Source organism: Rattus rattus, chromosome 16 (genome assembly GCF_011064425.1).
Source record: "Rattus rattus isolate New Zealand chromosome 16, Rrattus_CSIRO_v1, whole genome shotgun sequence".
Lineage (NCBI taxonomy): Eukaryota > Metazoa > Chordata > Mammalia > Rodentia > Muridae > Rattus > Rattus rattus.
In genome coordinates this window covers 39,874,173-39,894,728 of record NC_046169.1, presented here as the reverse complement: position 1 = coordinate 39,894,728, position 20,556 = coordinate 39,874,173, and the positions used below count along the sequence as shown (strand labels likewise).

At 50.1% G+C, this 20,556-nt stretch overlaps 1 protein-coding gene across 1 annotated transcript in view; it reads right to left on the bottom strand.

The window, feature by feature from the left end:
- The window catches only part of Svop (SV2 related protein), a 60,325-nt gene extending 40,557 nt beyond the window's left edge, over positions 1-19,768 (bottom strand). The window contains exon 1 of the mRNA XM_032886696.1: positions 19,484-19,768. Within this exon, the coding sequence (XP_032742587.1) occupies positions 19,484-19,518 (35 nt within the window). The 5' untranslated portion in view covers positions 19,519-19,768. The remainder of the gene's footprint in view (positions 1-19,483) is intronic.
- Between the last annotated feature and the right edge of the window lie 788 nt (positions 19,769-20,556).

The following is a 20,556-nucleotide window of genomic DNA, read 5'->3' as shown; positions in this document are numbered from 1 at the left end:
ACTGAGAGACAGAGAAAGAGGTGACAAAGACTCCACCGGGTCCATAGGAGGCTGAAGCAGGGACAGTCCCCACCGAGAGGTGTGGGGACCCACACAGGGGCCAGTCTTTGGAACAGCACCTCAGGTTCAAAAGCCATGACTTCTAGGCTGGATGGCGGTCTTTGGACATGGGTGGTCCTTTATGGGAGGGACCCTCTAAGCAGCCAACACTGGAAACAGCTGGGCAGATGCTAGCCCAGGAGAGGGGTCTGTATCCCTTAGAAATATGATTCTGAAGCGCTACGCAGATAAATATGAAGAGTCGTCAGTGGCACACCTGAGTCAGGACCAAGGCACACAGCCAGTGATAAACCAAAAGTTGCTGAAAGCCAGGCGCTACATGAGACCCTGCTGGTGTGCGTGTGCTCGTGTGTTGTGTGTGCATGTGTGCACGTGTATATGTGTGTGCACATGCATGTGTGCACATGTGTGTGCATGTGTATGTGTATGTGCACATGTGTGCACATGCATGTGTGTGTGCACTATGTCTGCATTGTGTATGTCATGAGTACATGTTAGTGTGTGTGCAAGCATGCTTGTGCATTTAGAGAGAAACGAGAGGTCCATGTCAGATGTCTTTCTGCACTGTTTTCCACATTATTGCTTTTAATACCTTTTTGAGATCTTCATTTATTTTTTACTTTATATATGTGGGTGTTTTGCCTGCATGTATCTGTCACATGCATGCAGTACCTGTAGAGGTCAGAAGAGGGCGCCAGAGCCCCTGGAACTGGAGATAACAGATGATCGTGAGCCTCAATGTAGGTGCTGGAAAGTGAACCTGGGTCCTCTAGAAGAGCAGCCTGTGTTAGCCATTGAGCCATCTCTCCTACCCTTCTGCCTTCTTTTCTGGTGAGGATCTCTCAGTGAATCGAGTTCACAGCTGATCAGTACTTCAGATGTTTATCTGCCCGACTCCACTCCTGGCCAGGATTACAGATGCACGGTATATAGGATATGGGACCCGGGGCTCAGACTCAGGACCATAGCACGCACAGCAAGCACTTTACAGATGAGCCATTGCCCCAGCCTCTGATAACCCTAATTTTTAGAGAAGACAACTTCTGTTAACCTTGACAAGCAACCTATGACTTAGATTCTAGATCACTGATGTGAATGCCGTGCTCTGAGGGATGAGGGGCTTGCCCTGGACCCCATGGGTTAAAGGAGCTTAGCTTCCAGCCTGGCTTTCTTTGCAATCACAACCCTTGGTTGGAGTCACTTGGCCCCTGGTCAGTGTCACCCTGAGTGTCTACAGGTGTAGAAATCAACATGAGGCCGGAGCTGGGCTGGTTTGGGTGGGCAGGCCACCGAGACACAGAGAACCATGCAATCTAGAGCCAGAATCCAAGCACACCACACCGTCCCGTGTGACCTCCCAAGTCTGTCAGCATGGTTCAGGGGTCACCTGACCCTTCAAGCTGTTTATAACATAAATGCCTAGGCCCAAAGGTCTCCCCTGGGGACTGAGGATTTTCGTTTTAAAGTTCTTGGGAGCTTCTTGGAATCAGACAAGTGTTTGTCATTCTGGGACCCTTTACCATGAAGCGGGACTGCCAGGAAGACGCAGAGCCAAAGAACCTCCAGGTCCCCCTCTGACCAGTGTCCCACCAGTCGGGAACTGGACTGTCCCACGCAACTAGGCAGCAGATGTCCCTTGTAAGAGGGGATAAACTGGGGTTGGGGATTTAGCTCAGTGGTAGAGCGCTTGCCTAGGATGCACAAGGCCCTGGGTTCGGTCCCCAGCTCCGAAAAAAAAAAAGAGGGGATAAACTGACTTCAACAGGGGCACGGAAGAGAGCGTGTTTATGGGAGAACTTGGGGAGGGGTGCTGATACAGACCACAGAAGCCATGGATACGGGGACCATGCTGAAAACTGGCTCTCAGGCATCCCGCCTCAGTTGGAGCACTTCTCAGCACCAGTGGACCAAGTTCACCTGTGATCGGTGGCCAAGTGCAGGCCGCCGGTGGGTGGTGGGTAAACAGCAGGCTCTGGAAAGGCCTGAGTGTTTAGGAGCCAGTGTGCCCCTGGACAGCTGGCCCAAGCAGGTTCCAGCCTGCCATGTTCTGTGAACTAAGAAGGCCTTCCAGTTATTAACACAGGCCACAGAGCCCACGGAATCTCCCCCACTGAGGTGGAAAAGCCAATTGAAGAGAACTTGAGAATTTGTCACGTGTACGTCATGTCCAGAGCTAGGGCTGTCCGGAGAGACAGAGGGCAAGTTGCTGGTTGCTGGGAGCAACAGGGAGTGACTTCTAAGTAGGCACCAGGTTTCCATTCGGGGTGAGAGCGACAGAGCTTTGTGATACCTGAATGCTGCTGAGTTTTACACTTTAAAATAGTTAAAACGATAATTTTCACGTTATATTCACTATCCCGAAATAAACGTGGGCTCTCAACTCTTACACCACATGGACATAGCTTGGAGAACGTCCGTTCATCGATTCAACAAATATTTACCGGCTGCACCAGTCCAGAGGGCACTTCTGGCTTTATAAAGGTGAAGGAGAAATGGGAGACTGTCCAATCGTAGTTACTCTGCTCTGGGGTGGGGCTCACACCACAAGCCAGAAAGCTGGCCCGGTGCAGGAGTGCACTCAAAGTCCTAGCTGTTTAGGAAAAGCAGGGCAACCCGGACAGAACAGTGGAACCCCATCTCAAAAAACAAAAACCGGGCTGGGGATTTAGCTCAGTGGTAGGCGCTTACCTAGGAAGCGCAAGGCCCTGGGTTCGGTCCCCAGCTCCGGAAAAAAAAAAAAAAAAAAAACCCGATTCATCCCACCCCATGTGTCCATCTGTGTATGTGTGTATGCCCGTGTGTGCATGTATATGTGTGTTGCGTGCTATAGCACTCACAGAACATGAGAATGTAATTTGTTGGAGGTGGGTCCAGTTTAATTTCTGTTGCCGTGATTTAAAAAAAAAACACAAAAAACCTGATGTAAAGCAACTCTAGTGAGAAGAGGGGTTATTTCAGTCCCCGGTCCTGGGCTATGATGTAGGATTTAGGGGAATCCAGGCAGGAACCGCAGACAGCTTAGTGCATACCTTACCCACAATCAGGAGCAAAGAACATGCATGCTTTATTGCACCTCTCTTATACAGCTCAGGTTCCTCTGCCTAGGGAATGGTGCCGCCCACAGTGGGCAGGGTTCTCACACACTAACATGACAGCCCCCTACAATCTGTCTAGGGGATGGTGCCACCCACAGTAGGCAGGGTCCTCACACACTAACATGACAGCCCCCTACAATCTGCCTAGGGAATGGTGCCACCCACAGTGGGCTGGGTCTTCCCACATTAACATGACAGCCCCCCCCAAACACGCCAACCCAGTGTAGACAATCAGTCGTTGAGACTCTTCCCTAGTTGTGTCAAGTTCACAATTGCAGCTGAAGACTGCAGGGAGGAAAAGGAACCTTTTAAATATATTTACATATGAATGTATTAATCAATTCACTTTAGAGATAAAGGGATCAGCAGACCACCCCTGAATCTGTATTTTAAGGTCTCATAACCCCCTGCACATCCTCTCCTTAAGGACCATCAGTGGCTCCCTACCTCTGTGACTAACATTGACACGGGTGAAACTTTTGGGGACTGTTGCCTCATGGAACCTTTCTGAAGACTATTCTTCATAGGGATCCATACATGTGCAAACAATGGTTGCTATGACGACTGTGATGTGGGCCGGCAAGGCTCGTCACGTGTCAGGCCCAGGTTTTGTGAGTTATTTAACCACCTTTTTCACAGAGGGAGACACTTCCACTCGGAGCTGGCAGCTCACCCTATGTCACACAGCAAGTGGCTGGCCTAGGTTTCGGTTCAGCCATCTTCCAGCACTGTCTGCTCTTCCAGAGGTCCTGAGTTCAATTCCCAGCAACCACATAGTGGCTCACAACCATCTGTAATGGGATCTGATGCCCTCTTCTGGTGTCTGAAGACAGCTGAAGTGTACTTATATAATAAATAATAAATAAATCTTTAAAAAAAAAAAAAAGCATCACACTAGGAGGATACACTAGACACAGGAGACAAGCACTTCAGATTCCATTTTTATGAGGGGACCCGGAACAGGTGACCTCAGAGGTCAAACGGAGAGTGGTGGTTGGCAGGTCCGGGAAGGAGGAGGATGGTTTTATTATTTGTTCCACTGTTTGCCCTTCTGTTTTTGAGAGCAAGGCTCATTAAGCAGTCCAGGCTGACTTTGAACTCACTGCTCCTGCCTCAGGGTCCTGCCGTCTACACTACACTACAGGTGTGTGTCACTTGTAGCTCAAGGACCAGTGTTTAATGAGTAAAGAGTATCAGTAGAGGAGAGACACAAATCTTCAGGGAGGGATGAGGTGGTGACTGCGTGTTCTCCGGGATACTCACGGCTGGCCATCAGGATGCCCAAATAGTTCTATATATGTGTTTCTACTATAGACACGTCCTCCCCATTTGCACATTTCCTCACAGCAGACCTGTGTCCTATACCTTCTCACAAGCGGGTCTGCACTGGCCAGAAAGCTTCCCCTGTCAGACGTGTGAGAACAGAACTCAGAGACTTGACCACAGAGACTCAGACACTTCACTGTGGTCATGAACCAGGCTTCCTGCCTCACACAGGCGCTTGCAGAACCTAGGTTGAGCTGCACTTTGGTGGTCTCTTTCCTGCCTAGAGGTAGCTGGGTCATGGGTTCAAGCCCCAGCACCCAGTAAAAAGAGGTCAGGTGTTGGCCCCACTCTACAGAATCAACATCTGCAGTTGAACAACAAGGATTGCCCTGAGGTGGAAGGGAACAGCAGCTCCTGAGCAGAGAAAAGCATTCTCTTCTTTTAGTCTCATGAGCTTTTGGCATTTCTTTTTTTTTTTTTTTTTTTTTTCTTTTGGTTCTTTTTTTTCCGGAGCTGGGGACCGAACCCAGGGCCTTGCGCTTCTTAGGCAAGCGCTCTACCACTGAGCTAAATCCCCAACCCGCTTTTGGCATTTCTAACTGGGGCGTCCGTTGGTTGCTTATGTTCACGTACTTCCCGAATGCCTGCTCAGGTTAGCTTTGTGCTGCGCATGCTCTGGGCAAAGCTGTGCACGGTCGTGGTTGACTTTGTCTGGGGAAACGCGGGCGGTGATGGGCTGGTGGGACCAATGTAAGGGTGCGCAGGCTCCAATGGGTGGGAACGCCGCCTCGCAGGCTCTGTTTACAGTTCCTCCCGTTGAGAACCGGCATTGCTCAGTACGGCTTGTCTTTGGACGGATATGAAACAGGCCTTGGGCGTTAAGTTAGATGCAGCCAGCCAGACTGTAGTTCAAATCTCTCGGGTTCCAAAACAGAGTGTTGATCAACTGTGTGAGCCAAGGTTTCCTGAGGCGGGAGTTTGAAAGAAGAATCCTGACGGGGCCTCAAGACAGGCTGGCTCCTGCTGCTCCGATTTCTTGGCATTTAAACACCGTATATAAAAAATAATTTACCAAAATAGCCAGAGACTTTTCGGTCTAAGTTTGCTACTTAAGGAAGGGAAGAGCTCGAGGAAACAGCTGTCATCCAGTGTGATCTGTCTTATGAGGAACCTTAAGTGAGGGCCTGAGACTCCGGGGGCGCTTGGTTAGGAAGTCCAGCTCTTCTTCGTCTGAGCCTCTGGCTGAAATAATGAGGCTCGAATCGGTCTGTGATTGTTACAGGGTAGCATTTAGGGTCCTACAGAGGGAGGGGTCCACCTCAGAAGAGAGTCCTCAGTACCACCCTGGACTCCCTTGGCTTTCCTCTCCCTAACCATGCCATTCAGGGAGCTGTGTGACCCCAGGGAGGTTGCTTCACCACCCTGAGCCGGTTTCATGGCTCTTATGGAGATGGCGGTTACTGCCTCCAGGGGTTGCCATGGGGACCGAAGGTGCCGCTGTGGAGAGAGTGTCTTGAAAAGACTGGCGATTTCAGGGACAGTTGAGCCAGGGCTGGTGGCATGTTCAATGCGGGCTACAGAGTGGGACAAAGGTCACATGGCTCTCACCCCTGTAGTAATGAGATCACTGGATTCCCTTCTCCCAAGGGGGAGCTATACGCTCACAGCATGGCAAGACACGTGGATACCTCAGAGGCAACCTTCGGTGAAGTGCATGCCTGGCAGACAGGAGGGGTCTTCCGTTTGAGCTCCTAAACCCCCTTTTTAAGAAACTAGGTGTGGGGGTACACACTCGTAATCCCGGCTCTGGAGAATCAGAGACAGGCAAATCCCAGGGGCTCAACAACTACTCTAACCTACTTGGCAAGTCTTTGGCCAATGAGAGACCTGTGTCTTAAAAGGAGAGGGTTGGGGATTTAGCTCAGTGGTAGAGCGCTTGTGTAGCAAGCGCAAGGCCCTGGGTTCGGTCCCCAGCTCCGAAAAAAAAAAAAAAAAAAAAAAAAAAAAAAAAGAAAAGGAGAAGCTATCTGAGGCACAACGGCCGTGTTGTCTCTGATCCACACACACATGTACAAACACGCAAGCACCCCGGGTTTATTGTCATTTAGACATGGACAGGTGAGGAGGCCCATTAAGAGGACGAATTCTGCTTACAGCTGTGGAGATCATGGGGTTGCAGGTGGATGTGCTCCACAGACGGACAGAGTAGGGAGGGGACTAGAGACAGGAGGGCTCAGGACCTAGTCAGAGGACTGACATCCCAGTCACACAAATGGTCCCGTCAACTGTGTGGTTTGGCACTGGGGCCCATGGGATCTGACAGCTGTTGGTGAGCAGGGTTAGACACTGAAATACAAGCAACAGAACTGCCGGTTCACTGCCAAATGGCTCTGCCCGGTCTCCTTCAGAGCCAGCCCAAGGCCCTCTTTACTTCCGTGATTTAATTTATTTTCATTTTATGTACCTCGGTGTCTTGCCCACACGTCTGTCTGTGTGAGGGTTCCGGGTCTCCTGGAACCTGAGTCACCGACAGTCTTAAGCTGTCCTGTGGGTGCTGGGAATAGAACCTGGGTCCTCTGACAGAGCGGCCAGTGTTCTTAACTGTGGAGCCATCTGTCCAGACCCCTGGAGAGGCTCTTAGACTGCGGTGGGGAAGGGACCTCGCTTTTCAGTAACTGAGGTTCTAACATGAGAGAGAGGAAACCCTTGATCGATCTGGACTCAGAGAATGGAGAACCGCTCGGGTGTATGAGGAGGGAGACAGGCTGCAAGCCCGTGGGAGGAGGCCCAGAAACAAGGAGGTGGTGACACAGCAGAAACTTTCTCTGTAGATGGGGGCCCACATGACCGGATCAAGGGTCATACTTAAACATGTATGCTGTGCCACTGTGGGCCAGAGACAAGCCTGCGTCCTACAGACTCATCCCTAAGGGGTTCTGGGTCGATTGATAGGTGAAGTGATGTTTATAGGGGCAGCGGTGACTACACCAGGACCTTACACACTGTGTGCACCAGGACCTTAGACACCGTGTGCACCAGGACCTTACACACTGTCTGCACTGGGACCTTCGGCAGTTCTTTTTTTTTTTTTTTTTCCTTTTTTTTTTTTTTTTTCCTTTTTTTTTTTTTTTTCAGAGCTGGGGACCGAACCCAGGGCCTTGCGCTTCCTAGGCAAGCGCTCTACCACTGAGCTAAATCCCCAACCCCCCTTTGGCAGTTCTTAGCACACAAGGCCATCCTAGTCTACAGAGTGAGCTATAGGACAGCTAGGGCTACACAGAAACACCCTGACTTTAAAAGCCAATATATATATATATATATATATATATTACTTGTGCGCATGCACACACAGAGGCCTTAAGAGAATGTTGGATCTCCTGGAGCTGAAGTTACAGCCTCACAACCTGGGCACTGGGAACTGAACTTGCCCTCGATAAGGTCAGCAGACACTCTTGCTGGAGGAGTTAACTCCTTATCCCACCCAGCCCTATGACTTTCTTAAAGACAGGCTGGCCTCAGACTCACGATCCTCCTGCCTCAGCTATCCCAAAGGCTCCGGCCTGCCTGTTCTTGGCCCATAGGCAAGCGTTTCCCTTCAGAGGCCAAGAGCCCTGGGAGAGTCGCTTAATCACTGGCCGTCTGCATCTCGCTCCAGCCCAGATGCTCAGCTCCCCAGCGGGGCGGCTCGAGGACTCCAAGCTCAGCGAGGTCCAGAGAATGTCCCCAGAAGACGGAGACTCACTGTTTTATGTTGGACGCTACACCCTCACAGATCCCTTCCACTCCTTAATTCTAAGTTTGTCACTCACGGAACTTTCAGTTTTCTGTGGGTTTCGAGTGTGGTTACTTGTCACCCCACGTCACCTGATGAGCACTGGTCTTATACCTGAAAAAACTTATAATTGTTTTCGTTATCTTCCTTACTGTGACACCCCTGAGGAAAAACGACTTAGGGAGGAACGATTTATTCTGGCTCACGGTTTGAGGGGACACAGTCCGCGATAGCTGGGGAGAGGTTCGACTGCAGGGGCTTGCCCACGACAGGGCAGGGTAGGAAACAGGTCAGAAGCAGGGTCAAGCTCTAACCTCAAGGCCCACCTCAGGTGACTCAGTTTCCCCAGTCAGCCCTCGCCTCCTAAAAGCCTCCACGACCCCTTAAAGCACACCAGGACTTGGAGACCAGAGGCTTCATCGTGAGCCTGGCCCTGCAGTGTGTGCTTCCCTTGCCCTGCCGGTCTTCCAGGATTCCCCGGAGAATCTCCCACCAAGCTCTGCTCGTGTATTCTACCGCTTGCCTCGCCCAGAACTCGAAAGTCTGCCACATTCCTACTGGTTTGTTCTGAAGCCTGGGAACCCTGTGGTCAGGCCGAGCGCAACAGCAAATCACTTCCGGGAGCTAGTTTCCTGTGTCCACAACATTTCTCGCGGCTGTGATGAAGCACGCAGAGGAAGCAACTTGGGGGAGGAAGGATTTACTTTGGCTCCTGGTCTGAAGGTACACTGCCCATCGCTGTGTCAGGGAGAGCTCACTCACATCCGGAGGGATCAGAAGGACAGAGAAGAACCAGAGGTAGGGCCAGGCTATCAGTGCCAAGGCCAATTCCACAGTGACCCACGTCCTACAGCTAAGCCCCACATCTGGAAGGTGCCACAGATCCCCAAGTCATCGTCTGGAGACCAAACATTCAAACGAATGAGCTGGTTGGGATATTTCACATCCAAACCAAATGATCACAGAGAGTGGGCATCCGAGAGACCTAGGCCATGTTCTCTGTACTCCCTCACGGGAGCCCAATCCAGGAAGCACTGGGCCCCTGAAGCTGGATCTCCTTCCTGTCCCCAGCTCACAGATGCTAAGGCCTGGGAGGAACCACACCTGCATGACAGTCCTACAGGGTCAGCAGGAAAGTCAGGTTTGAACCCAGGGCTGCTTGACCAGGTTGCCCACCAACGGCTCCCTGCTGGGTCATCACTGGAGAGGCGAGGGGGAGGCAGGGCAGGGCGGAGAGGCTGAGACACAGCCTTCAAGGTGGTTCACCACGGCAAATTTTTGTTTACTGGACATGAGCTCCCATTCGTGTAGCCCTGGCTGATCTGGAACTCACAGAGATGCCCCTGCCTCTGCCTCCCAATTCCTAGGATTAAAGGTGTGCACCACCATACCAGGGTGGAGATTTTCCTCCTTTATTTACACAGGGATCATGCAAAAAGGACTTTGTCATTGCAAGACTGAGTTCTTGCCCCATTGACTAAAGGTGCACTGGGGGTGAGGGATGATGCTGTTGAAGAAGCAGGTATGAGGGATTTAGAGGGATGGAAGTCAGGAACGTGTTCTGGAGGCCAGGACTAGGTAACCTGTTGTCTAAGGGGGCCCCTCCTGGGGACATGGACAATGTTGGGAGACAGTTTAAAAAATGGTAATTGAAGCTGAGAGGTGGGGGGAGGGGGAGGTTGTGGCCTTTAGCAGGTGGGGACATGGCTAAATACCGAACCGTGACATCAGGTCTCAAACGTCAATCATGTCAAGAAGTGCACCTGTTCGAGGTCAGGGAGTGTCACCGTGAGGCCCGTGGTAAAGACTCACTGGCCTCTGAGAGGTGGTGGGAGGAAGTTAGGTCATTCATTGGAGATAGACCCTTCAAGGGGTTCCAGGATCCCGGCCACCTTCCTGTTCTCTCTCTCTCTCTCTCTCTCTCTCTCTCTCTCTCTCTCTCTCTCTCTCTCCTGTCTCTCTCTCTCTCTCTCTCTCTCTCTCTCTCTCTCTCTCTCTCTCTTTCTCTCTTTCTCTCCTTCCTCAATCCACTGAGATGAGAGCTGCCTTTGCCACACAGCCCTGCTACCAGGATGTGTTTGTCACCATACCACACTCCCAAGACAATGGAGACAACCAGCTATGGGCTATCCCAGGCAATGCAGCTAATTGGCCAGGGGCTATCCCAAGACAACGGAGCCAGTTAGCTATGGGGTAAGACCTCTGCAGCCATAAGCCAACCATCTCTCCTACTTTTAGGTTGTTTTCTTAGGTAATTTTGTTACAAATACAGAAATCTTTTTAACCTGTCCGGATTACAGCAAAAGATGATGGTGATGGCGCAAGTCTTTAATTCCAGCGCTGAGGAAGCAAAGGCAGGCGAATCTCTGTGAGTTCAAGGCTGGCCTAGTCTACAGAGTGAGTTCTAGGACAATTAGGCTACACAGAGAAACCCAGTCTCTGGAAACTAAAAACCAACCAACCAAACAAACAAAGAAACAAAAGCAAAAGAGAAACCGCTAGCAATAACACAAGAAGGCTCACATAATGCAGAATGGTGCCGGGTTCACCCAACTAGAGAGGCGCCAGCGCGGTGGGGAACAGTGTTTGCTGAGGGAACCAGCAGGGCACTGTTTTAAGTGAAACAAACCAGGCACAAAAAAACGCAAAGAGACACAAGGACTCAGCAACCTGTTGAATCTGATAGTGAGCTTAGAAAAAAGAGCATACTGCTGCTTACCCAGGGCTAGGAGAAGGGAAGGATTGAGGGGGCATCTCTTAGACACGGGGAATAAATTCAAGGGAACTTGAAGATGATTAAAAATAGATTTTGAGTGTCATCACCCCACGAATGTTAAAAAAAAAAAGCACAGGAAGTAATGTGAACACGCCGAATTCGATCTCTGCGTGTCCATGTATCCATTTCGAGACTCTGTTCTGCATGCCATAAATGGGTGCGGATGTCAACATCATTAAACACGGTTATTCTGTCAGTAATTACATTTCCTTGACTTTGTCAAAGGAAACGGGGCAAACAGAACAGCCAGGGCATGGATAGGAGGAGGGGCCAGTGGGATGGCTTAGTGGGTAAAAGGGGCTTGCGGCCAAGCCTGGTGACCTGTGTTCCATCCCCTCCGTCCCACAGGGTGGAAGGAGAGAACTAACTCCCAAAAGTAGTTCTGTGGCCTCCACATGGGTGGGCACACACGTGTGCGTGCATGTACACCACCTATAAAGTAACCAATAATTTTTAATAAAAGTATTCATTTATATAAGTGATTGGATTATTAAATAATTAAACAGTTATTTTAATAAAACAATCTTTAAAAAGTAATGTGAGAGAAATAAATAAGTAGATAAATAAACGAAGAATGTGTCTGCATCTTTTTTAAGATTTATTTATTTTGTGCATGTGAGTACACTGTAGCTGTCTTCAGACACCAGAAGAGGACATCAGATCCCATTACAGATGGTTGTGAGCCACCATGTGGTTGCTGGGAACGGAACTCAGGACTTTTGGAAGAGCAGTCAATGCTCTTAACCACTGAGCCATCTCTCTATCCCTATCATAAAGCTTTCTTAATCCTCTTGCCCGCACACACTGGTCTACAGTGGAGCCCAGTCATCCAGTCCTGCCCCCACACTTGGGAAGCTTGTGGGTTCCCCTCCCTGTGAGCCTTTCTCTAGAAAGACGCTGGCCCATGAGTGAGGAGGGCTGGTTGTGGCTTAGGATGCAGCACAGACCTAGCAAAGGCAAGGCCCTGGGCTTAATTCCAGCAGCAAAATAAATGAGTCCATATATTGGAAGGTAAGGGCCGGCAAGATGGCTCTGTGGGTAAGGGGGCTTGCGGCACCAGCCTGCAGACGCAGAATCAATCCCTGGAGCCCGTAGGAAGGTGGAAGGAGAGAACTGATTGCATAGAGTTGTCCTCTGGTCTCCGCCTGTGCTGTGGCGTGCGCACCTAACACACACGTTCCGCCCACACAATGATAAAACCTTTTAAGTGATAAATGCTACAAAGCCAGAAAGGTTAGCTCGACGTTATTCTTGGAGAACGAACGGAAATTGCTTATTTTCTTCATATGTAATCAACTTTATCGTCTTGCTGCCTAAGATAGCAAACACCTGTAGCCCCTGAACCCACGATATAGGAGTTAGGAGCCAGGCCAGCTTTGGCTACATCCTTAGTTCAAGGCCAGCTTGGACTGTAGGAGACTCTTCATCCCAAAAAGCAAAGCGAACAATTCCCATGTGAGCCACTTCCGGAGCGAGTGCTGCGGCGCAGTCACGTGATGCAGGTGCGGCCAGTGCCCAGGGTTCTGTGGTGTTGATCACACGGTCATGTGACATAGCTTCCGCCAGCACCCAGCTACACTGATCTTTTAAAATCCCCAAGTCTTTGTCCATTGAACGCTGCTTCTTGTCCCCATCTTCCACCAACTCCCTGGCAACCACCAATCTACGCTGTGTCTCCAAAAACATACCTTCTCTGGGCTCATGGTCCAAACAGCTTCGTAAAGCACTTGTGGCCCGGCCCATTTCCCTTTACATCCCGCCTTCTTTCCCCAACCTGGACCCTAGTGCCTTTCCTTTTGAAGGCTGAATAGTACTCCAGTTACATAGATATACCACACTCTACCAATGTGTTGATGGATGTGGGCCGTCTCCATGGTTTGGCAATTATGGATGACATCACGACGCACTTGGATGTGCAGACTCCTCGAGATTGTGTATCCATTTCTTTGGGGATACACGGTCATCTCAGGATCTACAGGAACTGGTTCTAGAACCTTCCGTAGAAACTGTGGTCTGTGGCTACTCAGATGTGAAATGGTATGGGGTTTGCACATGGCCTCAGACATCTTTCTGTGTGCTCTGGTGCATCTGTAAATTACTTACAGTTCCCGTCCCTGGGTCAGCATCACGGACCCTGTTGCTGAGACAACAGAACCAGCCGGCGGGTGCTGAGAGAGGAAGCAATCTTGTCTGTCTTGACCCCACAGTTGGTTGGCCCTGTGGATACAGGTCCCAGGCATGTGGAACTGCCAGAGAGGGTACATCCTTATCCTTGAGATTCTGAGGCCCCGCCGCACTATTTCACGCTAGTCAAGGATGTCCCATTCCAACAGGCCGGGGGTGGACTTGTGACCTCTCCAGGGTCTCACTGCTTGGTCTTGTGGTTTGGGTTTTGTCTGTTTAGGGCTTATTGGTGTACATGAGAGAGGACTGCAGTTGTTTCAAGGGAGTGTACACAGAAGCCACAGGAAGCTTTCGAGCAGGCAACAGCATGATCCGACATCTAACCAAGTCCCTCTGGGGATGGAGCAACGGTGCAGCCATTGTCAACGCCCCCATGTCCTCGGTGGGTCCCCATGCGCATGCGCGCGCAGAGAAACTCTTTTGGAAACTGAATCTAAGACAAAAGCCCTTCAGCTGCTGTGAAGAGAACAGACTGTCGGGAGACAAGGGCATGAGTGAGAGGCCAGCAAGGAGAAGAATCCTGCTGAGAACAGATGGGACCGCGCCTGTGGATCTGGTGACTGTAGAGAGGCGTGGGCTGGAGCGCGGCTGACGCTGAGGCATGCAAGCAGCAAGATTTCCTGAAGATTCAAAATGTGCGAGAGAGGGGTTGGGGATTTAGCTCAGTGGTAGAGCGCTTGCCTAGCAAGCGCAAGGCCCTAGGTTCGGTCCCCAGCTCCGGAAAAAAAAAAATGTGCGAGAGAGCAGAGTCAAAGTTGACCTCAACAGTCTGGCCCACATGTGAGGGAGGTGTGGCTGTCATGGGAACCACCAAGTGAGGAGGGATCCCGAGTTCAAGTTCACAGGCTGGAGCATGGCTCGGTGGCTAAGGTCTCTTGCTGATCTTGCAAAGAACTAGGTGTTGTCGAGAGGGTCACAACCTTTGGGACTTCCACTTCTTGGGGCTCCAAAGTCCTTTTCTGGCCTCTGTTCAACACACCCAGAACACACAACACTCATGTGGGCACACACACACATGTACATGCATTTGAAAACATATATATATATATATTTTTTTTTTTTTGGTTCTTTTTTTCGGAGCTGGGGACCGAACCCAGGGCCTTGTGCTTCCTAGGCAAGCGCTCTACCACTGAGCTAAATCCCCAACCCCGAAAACATATATTTTTAAGTAAAGCGTTCAGTTCAGACATGTGCTGTCACAGTCCTGCAGACATTCCCACAAAGGAAAACATAGCAACCGCTTGCTTTATTGCCTGACCAAAATGAGGTTCAGCGACCCAAACCGAAGCAGAGGGGGGACAAGAAATGTCAAAAGCATTTGTCAGAGCCCCACTGCCCAGTGTCTTTCCCTGCTCCGACAACAGTTCAGCCACACAGGGGCAAGCAGGCTCCAGCTTCACGAATGAGCGTCTAGCCTTCAGAAGGGGAAGACAAAGGCCAAAAACCACCCTGGTGGTAAGTGTCAGAGGCAGGATTCGAACCCAGCACTATCCGACTTGGGTTTCCCCATTTTATCTTGGTTAGTGAGGCCAGAGGAAGCGAGAGAGGGGCACACTGAGGTGTCAAACTCATGCTCCATCACAAAGACAGGGAATGTAAAAAGAGAGAGATAGCATCCTTTTTTTCTTTAAATGTATGTGAGTACACCGTCAGTGTATTCAGACCCACTAGGCAGAGGGCGTTGGATCCCCATTACAGATGGCCACGAGTCACCATGTGGTGGCTGGGATTTGAACTCAGGACCTCTGGCAGAGCAGTCAGTGCTCTTAACCACTGAGCCATCTCTCCGTCACTCATATCATCCTTTAATGCCCTGAGTCTTTGACGAGACACACCATGCTCTTCCCACTCAGGGCTTTTCCTCACAAAGTCTCTCTTTCTGGAGCGCTCACACAGGTATTGTTTCTGAATGTTTCCTACCTACGCCTGGAAGCGCTCCTTGATCTCATTGCTGCTGAGAATCGGGATTTCTGAACAGCCCTGGACTGTACAAGCATTGAAAACAGTTGTCATAGCTATGAATGTGACACACTCAATGCCCACCTCGTCTCCCAGGCCAGCGCTGCACAACAGAACCTGGGAGACAAGTACAGTTACAGGAAACGTCTATGCGTGGGTCCCGTGAAGTGGTAGCCCTAGCTACAGGTAGCTACAGAAATGTGGTTCATATTTGAAAACAAAGGGGTGGATTTTGTGCATTTATTTACGATATGTATTTGTCCCAACCAGCTTTAACTGTCAACTGGACACAGCCTGAGAGGAGGGCCTCCATTGAGAAGTTGCCCAGATCAAGTTGGCCTGTGTGCCTTTCTGTGGGGGAACTGTCTCCGTTGTTAATTGATGTAGGAAGGTCCAGTCCACTGTGGGCGGTGACACCATTCCCTAAGCAGGAGGTTCTGAACTGTGTCAGAAAGCCAGCTGGGGACAAGCTGGTCAGCAAGCCCTCAACAGCCACCGCGTGCTTCCTGCTATAGTTTGGCTGTGCAGTGCTTTCCCTGACTGGAAATAATTCTGCATGGAAGACAAAGGGCCTATTTCAAGTTCCTGCCCTGACTTCCTTTGAGGATGGGCTATGATGTGAACCCGAGGCCACAAAACCCCTTTCTTCTCTGTAATGTGGGGTGTCTTATTACAGCTGCAGAAATGTAGGCAGAACAGTATCATACCACAAATTATTTCACACATAAATTATATAATTTATATTAAGCACATGTGGCCGGAGGCTACCTTACTGTGACTGTAAACTGCGGCTCCTTCAAGGCATGGACCATGTTATCTTAACCATCCATGCAGTCCTCTGAACCAAGCATAGTATCAAAGATAAATTATTAGTGCCCAGGCCTGGTGGCACACATTTCTCATCCCCAGCACTCTGGAGGCAGAGGCAGAGGCAGGCAGATCTCTGTGAGCTTTGGGACAACCTGGTCTACACAGTGAGTTCCAGGACAAGACAGAGTCATTTGAGGGCTGGGGATGTAGATGTGTGGTAGAGCTCTTGCTTGGCATGCATGAGGCCCGGGGCTCCATCATCACTGAATGAAAAACCACTAACCTGGAAAAGAGAAATTTCACAAGCCTGCCTCGCATAATAAGAGTGACACACAAAGTTGTGGCTGCTCCATACCCCACACCCCACACCCCACACGCGTGTTGCCTGCGGACAGCAGGTGGACAACAAGAGCCATCCCAGAGCTGTGCGACAAGGCCTCCAGGCTCACTAGAGGACTGCTTTCTTAGCCACGCTCACCCTGCTCCCCTCCCCAGCCTGCAATCTGCTTACAGGCTTATGGTCTATTAGCATCAACCTCCCGCAGGACCACGTCTGTTCCAGAGTCCACTCCTGCCAGCACTCTGGATATTTTCTAAGCCATATTGCTCTCAGGAAATCTGTTGCCTGCAATTTCCATATAATATATGCAGGGTATGGTCTGAGAAAACATCTAAGTCGTGATGTGTAACCCACTCAGATTCATACGGCTGCCTGTTTTCTTTTAGCTTCCTCGTTTTTTGTTTTTGTTTTTGTTTTTTTTGTTTTTTGTTTTTTGTTTTTTTGTTTTTTGTTTTTTTAAATAAACAGAGGTCAGGGCATTTACAGGCTAATTCTGACTTCAATCAAAGGCAGTTGGGGGATTTCTTTTTAAGAGGATTTTTGTTTTCTATTTCATTTATACGTATGTGTGCCTGTATGCCACCTGCATGCAGGTCCCTCAGAGGACAGAAGGGGGTGTCAGATGTCCTGGAATTGGAGTCAGTGGTGTAGGTGAGCTGCCCAATGTGGGTGCTGGGGACCAAATTGGGTCTCCTGGAAGAGCAGCAAGCATTCTTGACAGCCTAACCACCTCTCCAGCCCCTGGGGCTTTCATGAAAGCAGCAGTTTCTGGGAGTTCAGCAACAGTAATCTACATAATTACCTTGTATAAATGTCTCAGGTGTAGTGACAGTCGGAAATAGATACTGTGTATCGGTTTGTATTGTCAAGCACTCAGAACACATCTCCCTTAGCCTCCATGATAAACATACGAACCAAGTATCATGATAGCCATTGTTTCAGGAATTGAGCCAGAGTACCTGGAGTGTGCTGACCACATACCGTGCTGCTGTCCATCTGACCCCTTCTCTGCCCCTGTCTCTTCATAGCTAGGGAAACTGAGTCTTCGGAAGGTTAACTGACTTGAGGTCAAGGTTTGAACCCGAGTCTGCCTGGCTCAGAGCCGGTATTCTCCGACAGTAAGTCACTTAACCTCTCCAATAGATAGCACATGCATGTTCTTCTTTCTATAAACCATTGAGAGATTTGGGAGAGGGGTCCAGCAAGGTTTCTCTTTGTATATCCATGGCTATGCTGGAACATGCTCTGTAGAGCTGGCTTTGAACTCACAGAGATCTGCCTGCCTCCTGAGTGCTGGAACTAACGGTGTGCACCACCACCCTAGATGATAATGATGATGGTGGTGGTGGTGATGATGATGATGATGATGATAGTGTTGGTGGTGGTGATGGTGATGATGATGATGATGATTATTATTTTTGAGACAGAATGTCACTCAACCTGGCCTAGAACCTATACTTATCCAGATTCAATCTCCCAAGTGCTAGGATTACTGGACAGGTCTGCATCTCTAGACCTAGTTTCAATTAATTACATATATAAATTTCCCTAGTCTCACTATTTCTCTCTGTATATTTAGTGCCAGGGATGGGACCCAAGGCCCTGTGCATGGTAGGTAAGTGCTCACCCAGAGTGTGAATGAACCATCCCCCGGCTTCCCATTTTCACCGTCTCTTATTTATGGAGAAATTAGTTTGTAATGCCAAACCTATATCCTAGGAAGCTAAAGGCACAGGTGTCCTTTGCCAAGTTCAGGTGGTCTGGTGGCGGGTGGAAATTCATCCCACTAAAAGCTGGCATTCCGATGCACGTTCTTATCCTGAGCTTCTTATTCTGGGCAACATTGTTTCAATTTGTGGGTTGTGTTTTTTTATTCTGGGTAACCGTTGAGCTCTAGGAACACAGTGTTTAAGCTCAGCAAGTGCCCCATTTCCTTGAGGGGGGGTCTCTGTCCTGACATTTATATTTTTTGCTTCAGGTTATTAGAAGCGGGTACCCTTTAGCATTGTGAAATACCCCTCATTAGTTGGGGGGTATTTATGGACCTGTTAATAAAAGCTTTAAATGTACAGTTTTAATTACTGAAGACTGTGTAATGAAAGAATGATTTTGCCTGGAGTTGAGAAGTAAATATGCCAACCCCCACAGAGCCTCAGAGAGCCAGACCAGCCACACTAAAAGTCACTTGGGAGAATTCCTCGGTAGCTCGAGGTTTGGGGAGTTGGGGGACACACACCATTTTTAAAGTCACACGTGTTAACGATACCCAGTCCTTCCCAACAGACCTAAGTAGAACTGACTTCCACCTGCCAGTTAAGAATTAAAACGGGGGGTTGGGGATTTAGCTCAGTGGTAGAGCACTTGCCTAGGAAGCACAAGGCCCTGGGTTCGGTCCCCAGCTCCGAAAAAAAGAACCAAAAAAAAAAAAAAAAGAATTAAAACGGGAATCCTGGAAATATTCTTCATACTGACCCCGTTCAGACTCTTGGAATTTGCTTTAACCATTGCAGTAACAGCTACCTGTAAATCCCCCCTGAAGGCCTCTGTCTTCTCCACTGCCTCTCCGTGCTCCCCACAAGATTCATAGAGTGAACTGAGTATCCCCCCCAGAAAAATTCCCGACCTCAAAGGAATGCATTCCTGGTGTGTCCAAGCTGAAGCCTACTCCAGCGAGCTCTCCCCCTCAAACCTTTCATTCAGAAGACAAGAGTCTCCAGCCAGGACTCACAGCCTTCTCATTCACAGGCTTTCCAAATAGCCTTCCCTCCAGGAAGGCATCTGTGCTGTTTAGAAAGCAGTTTGCAACAGTACAATGTTCCTTTCCGAAAGATCTTGTAGGAGGGGGAAAAAAACCAGGAATTGCACAGTGTGAGAGGCTGGGAAGGGATAGATGTCAGCCCTCGGTCATTTCAGCCCACATTTTCAAACACCATCCAACGCGTTCTCACAGCATAGACCTCAAAACCCCTTCTGGGTTGAGAGCGATTTCCAAGGGGAAACACAGAAGCTAAGGATCCCCACAAGGTCCTGACAGATCTTGTGGGGGAAATGAATCAGAAAACAGAAGCTGGGCTAGGAAAATGGCTTGTCTCCTCCAGGCCCAATTCTTGCGTCTCGAACAGCATTTTCCAATTCAAGAGGCCGTGCGGGGATGCACCCCTGCAGGCTTTGCTCTTCTAAAGGGCGCCCTGCCGGCCTCCCTTCGCCCCCGCGGTACTCACGGCAACTGCCTGAGCTGGAACAGGTCCTCCTCCATGTCCGCGCTGCGCCAGGGCGAGCCTGGGCATGACCCTTACATGGTGGAGCAGGGCCGGCGCTCCGGCTTTCAGCACCGGGATGCTGGACAGCTCCGCGGCTTCCTCGCTGGGCAGCTGCTGGGGGAGGGAGCCCTGCCCGGGAGACAAAGCCAGCCGCTGCCGCCGGAGACCGACAGGAGTGGGCGGAGGACGAGGGGAGGGCTCCGCGGTGCAGGGGGCGGGGCGAGCCCTGCTGCTCCCAGGAGCCCACGGTCCTCTGTTTGGGGTGTCTGTGGGGCACCCCGACCGACCAGAAGAAGCCTCCCTCGCAGATTCTTTGTAGGAATTAATGTCGGTATGATGTTCCGGAAGCTTAAGAACGGAGTGTGGATTTTTAGAAATGAACTCCATGTATAACACTGCTGCGTGCTGAGCACCTACTGGGTTCCAGGCACAGTAGCACCCTGATGGCAAAACGGTTTGAAAAAATTGTTATCACAGAGCCGAGGGCCGGATGAAACGGGACCCAGGAAAGGATCTTGTTGGGTACTGAAGGTCAGAAGGCGGAAGGGTAACTCAGTTACTCAGCCTTGCATTGTGATCTTTGCGGCCTGACTGGAGAATCAGAGGTGAACAGCAAAGTCCCTGCCTTGAGGTCTTTCCCTTGGAATTAAGGCTCTCCACTTTCCCCCGTTTCCACCTGCTTTAGAACTTGAGCTCTGTGAATTTTCTCAGCCTGGGTTACCACAAACCGCAGGGACAGGTGGGGTACACGTCAAACCGCATCTCAAAAGTTAGACAAGCCAGGCACAGAGGTGCACAACTTTGACCCCAACACTTGGTAGCTGAGGCAGGTGAATCTCTGTGGGAGAGAGAGAGAGAAAGAGAGAGAGAGAGAGAGAGAGAGAGAGAGAGAGAGAGAGAGAGAGAGAGAGAGAGAGAGATTAGAGATCTCAATTCAAGTTGCCCATAAACAGTTGACTCCACCCAAAACCATGGAGTCTCCTGGGTGTGGGCCTGCTATCTTGACGCTTAAATAGCTCCACTAATCCTAGAGT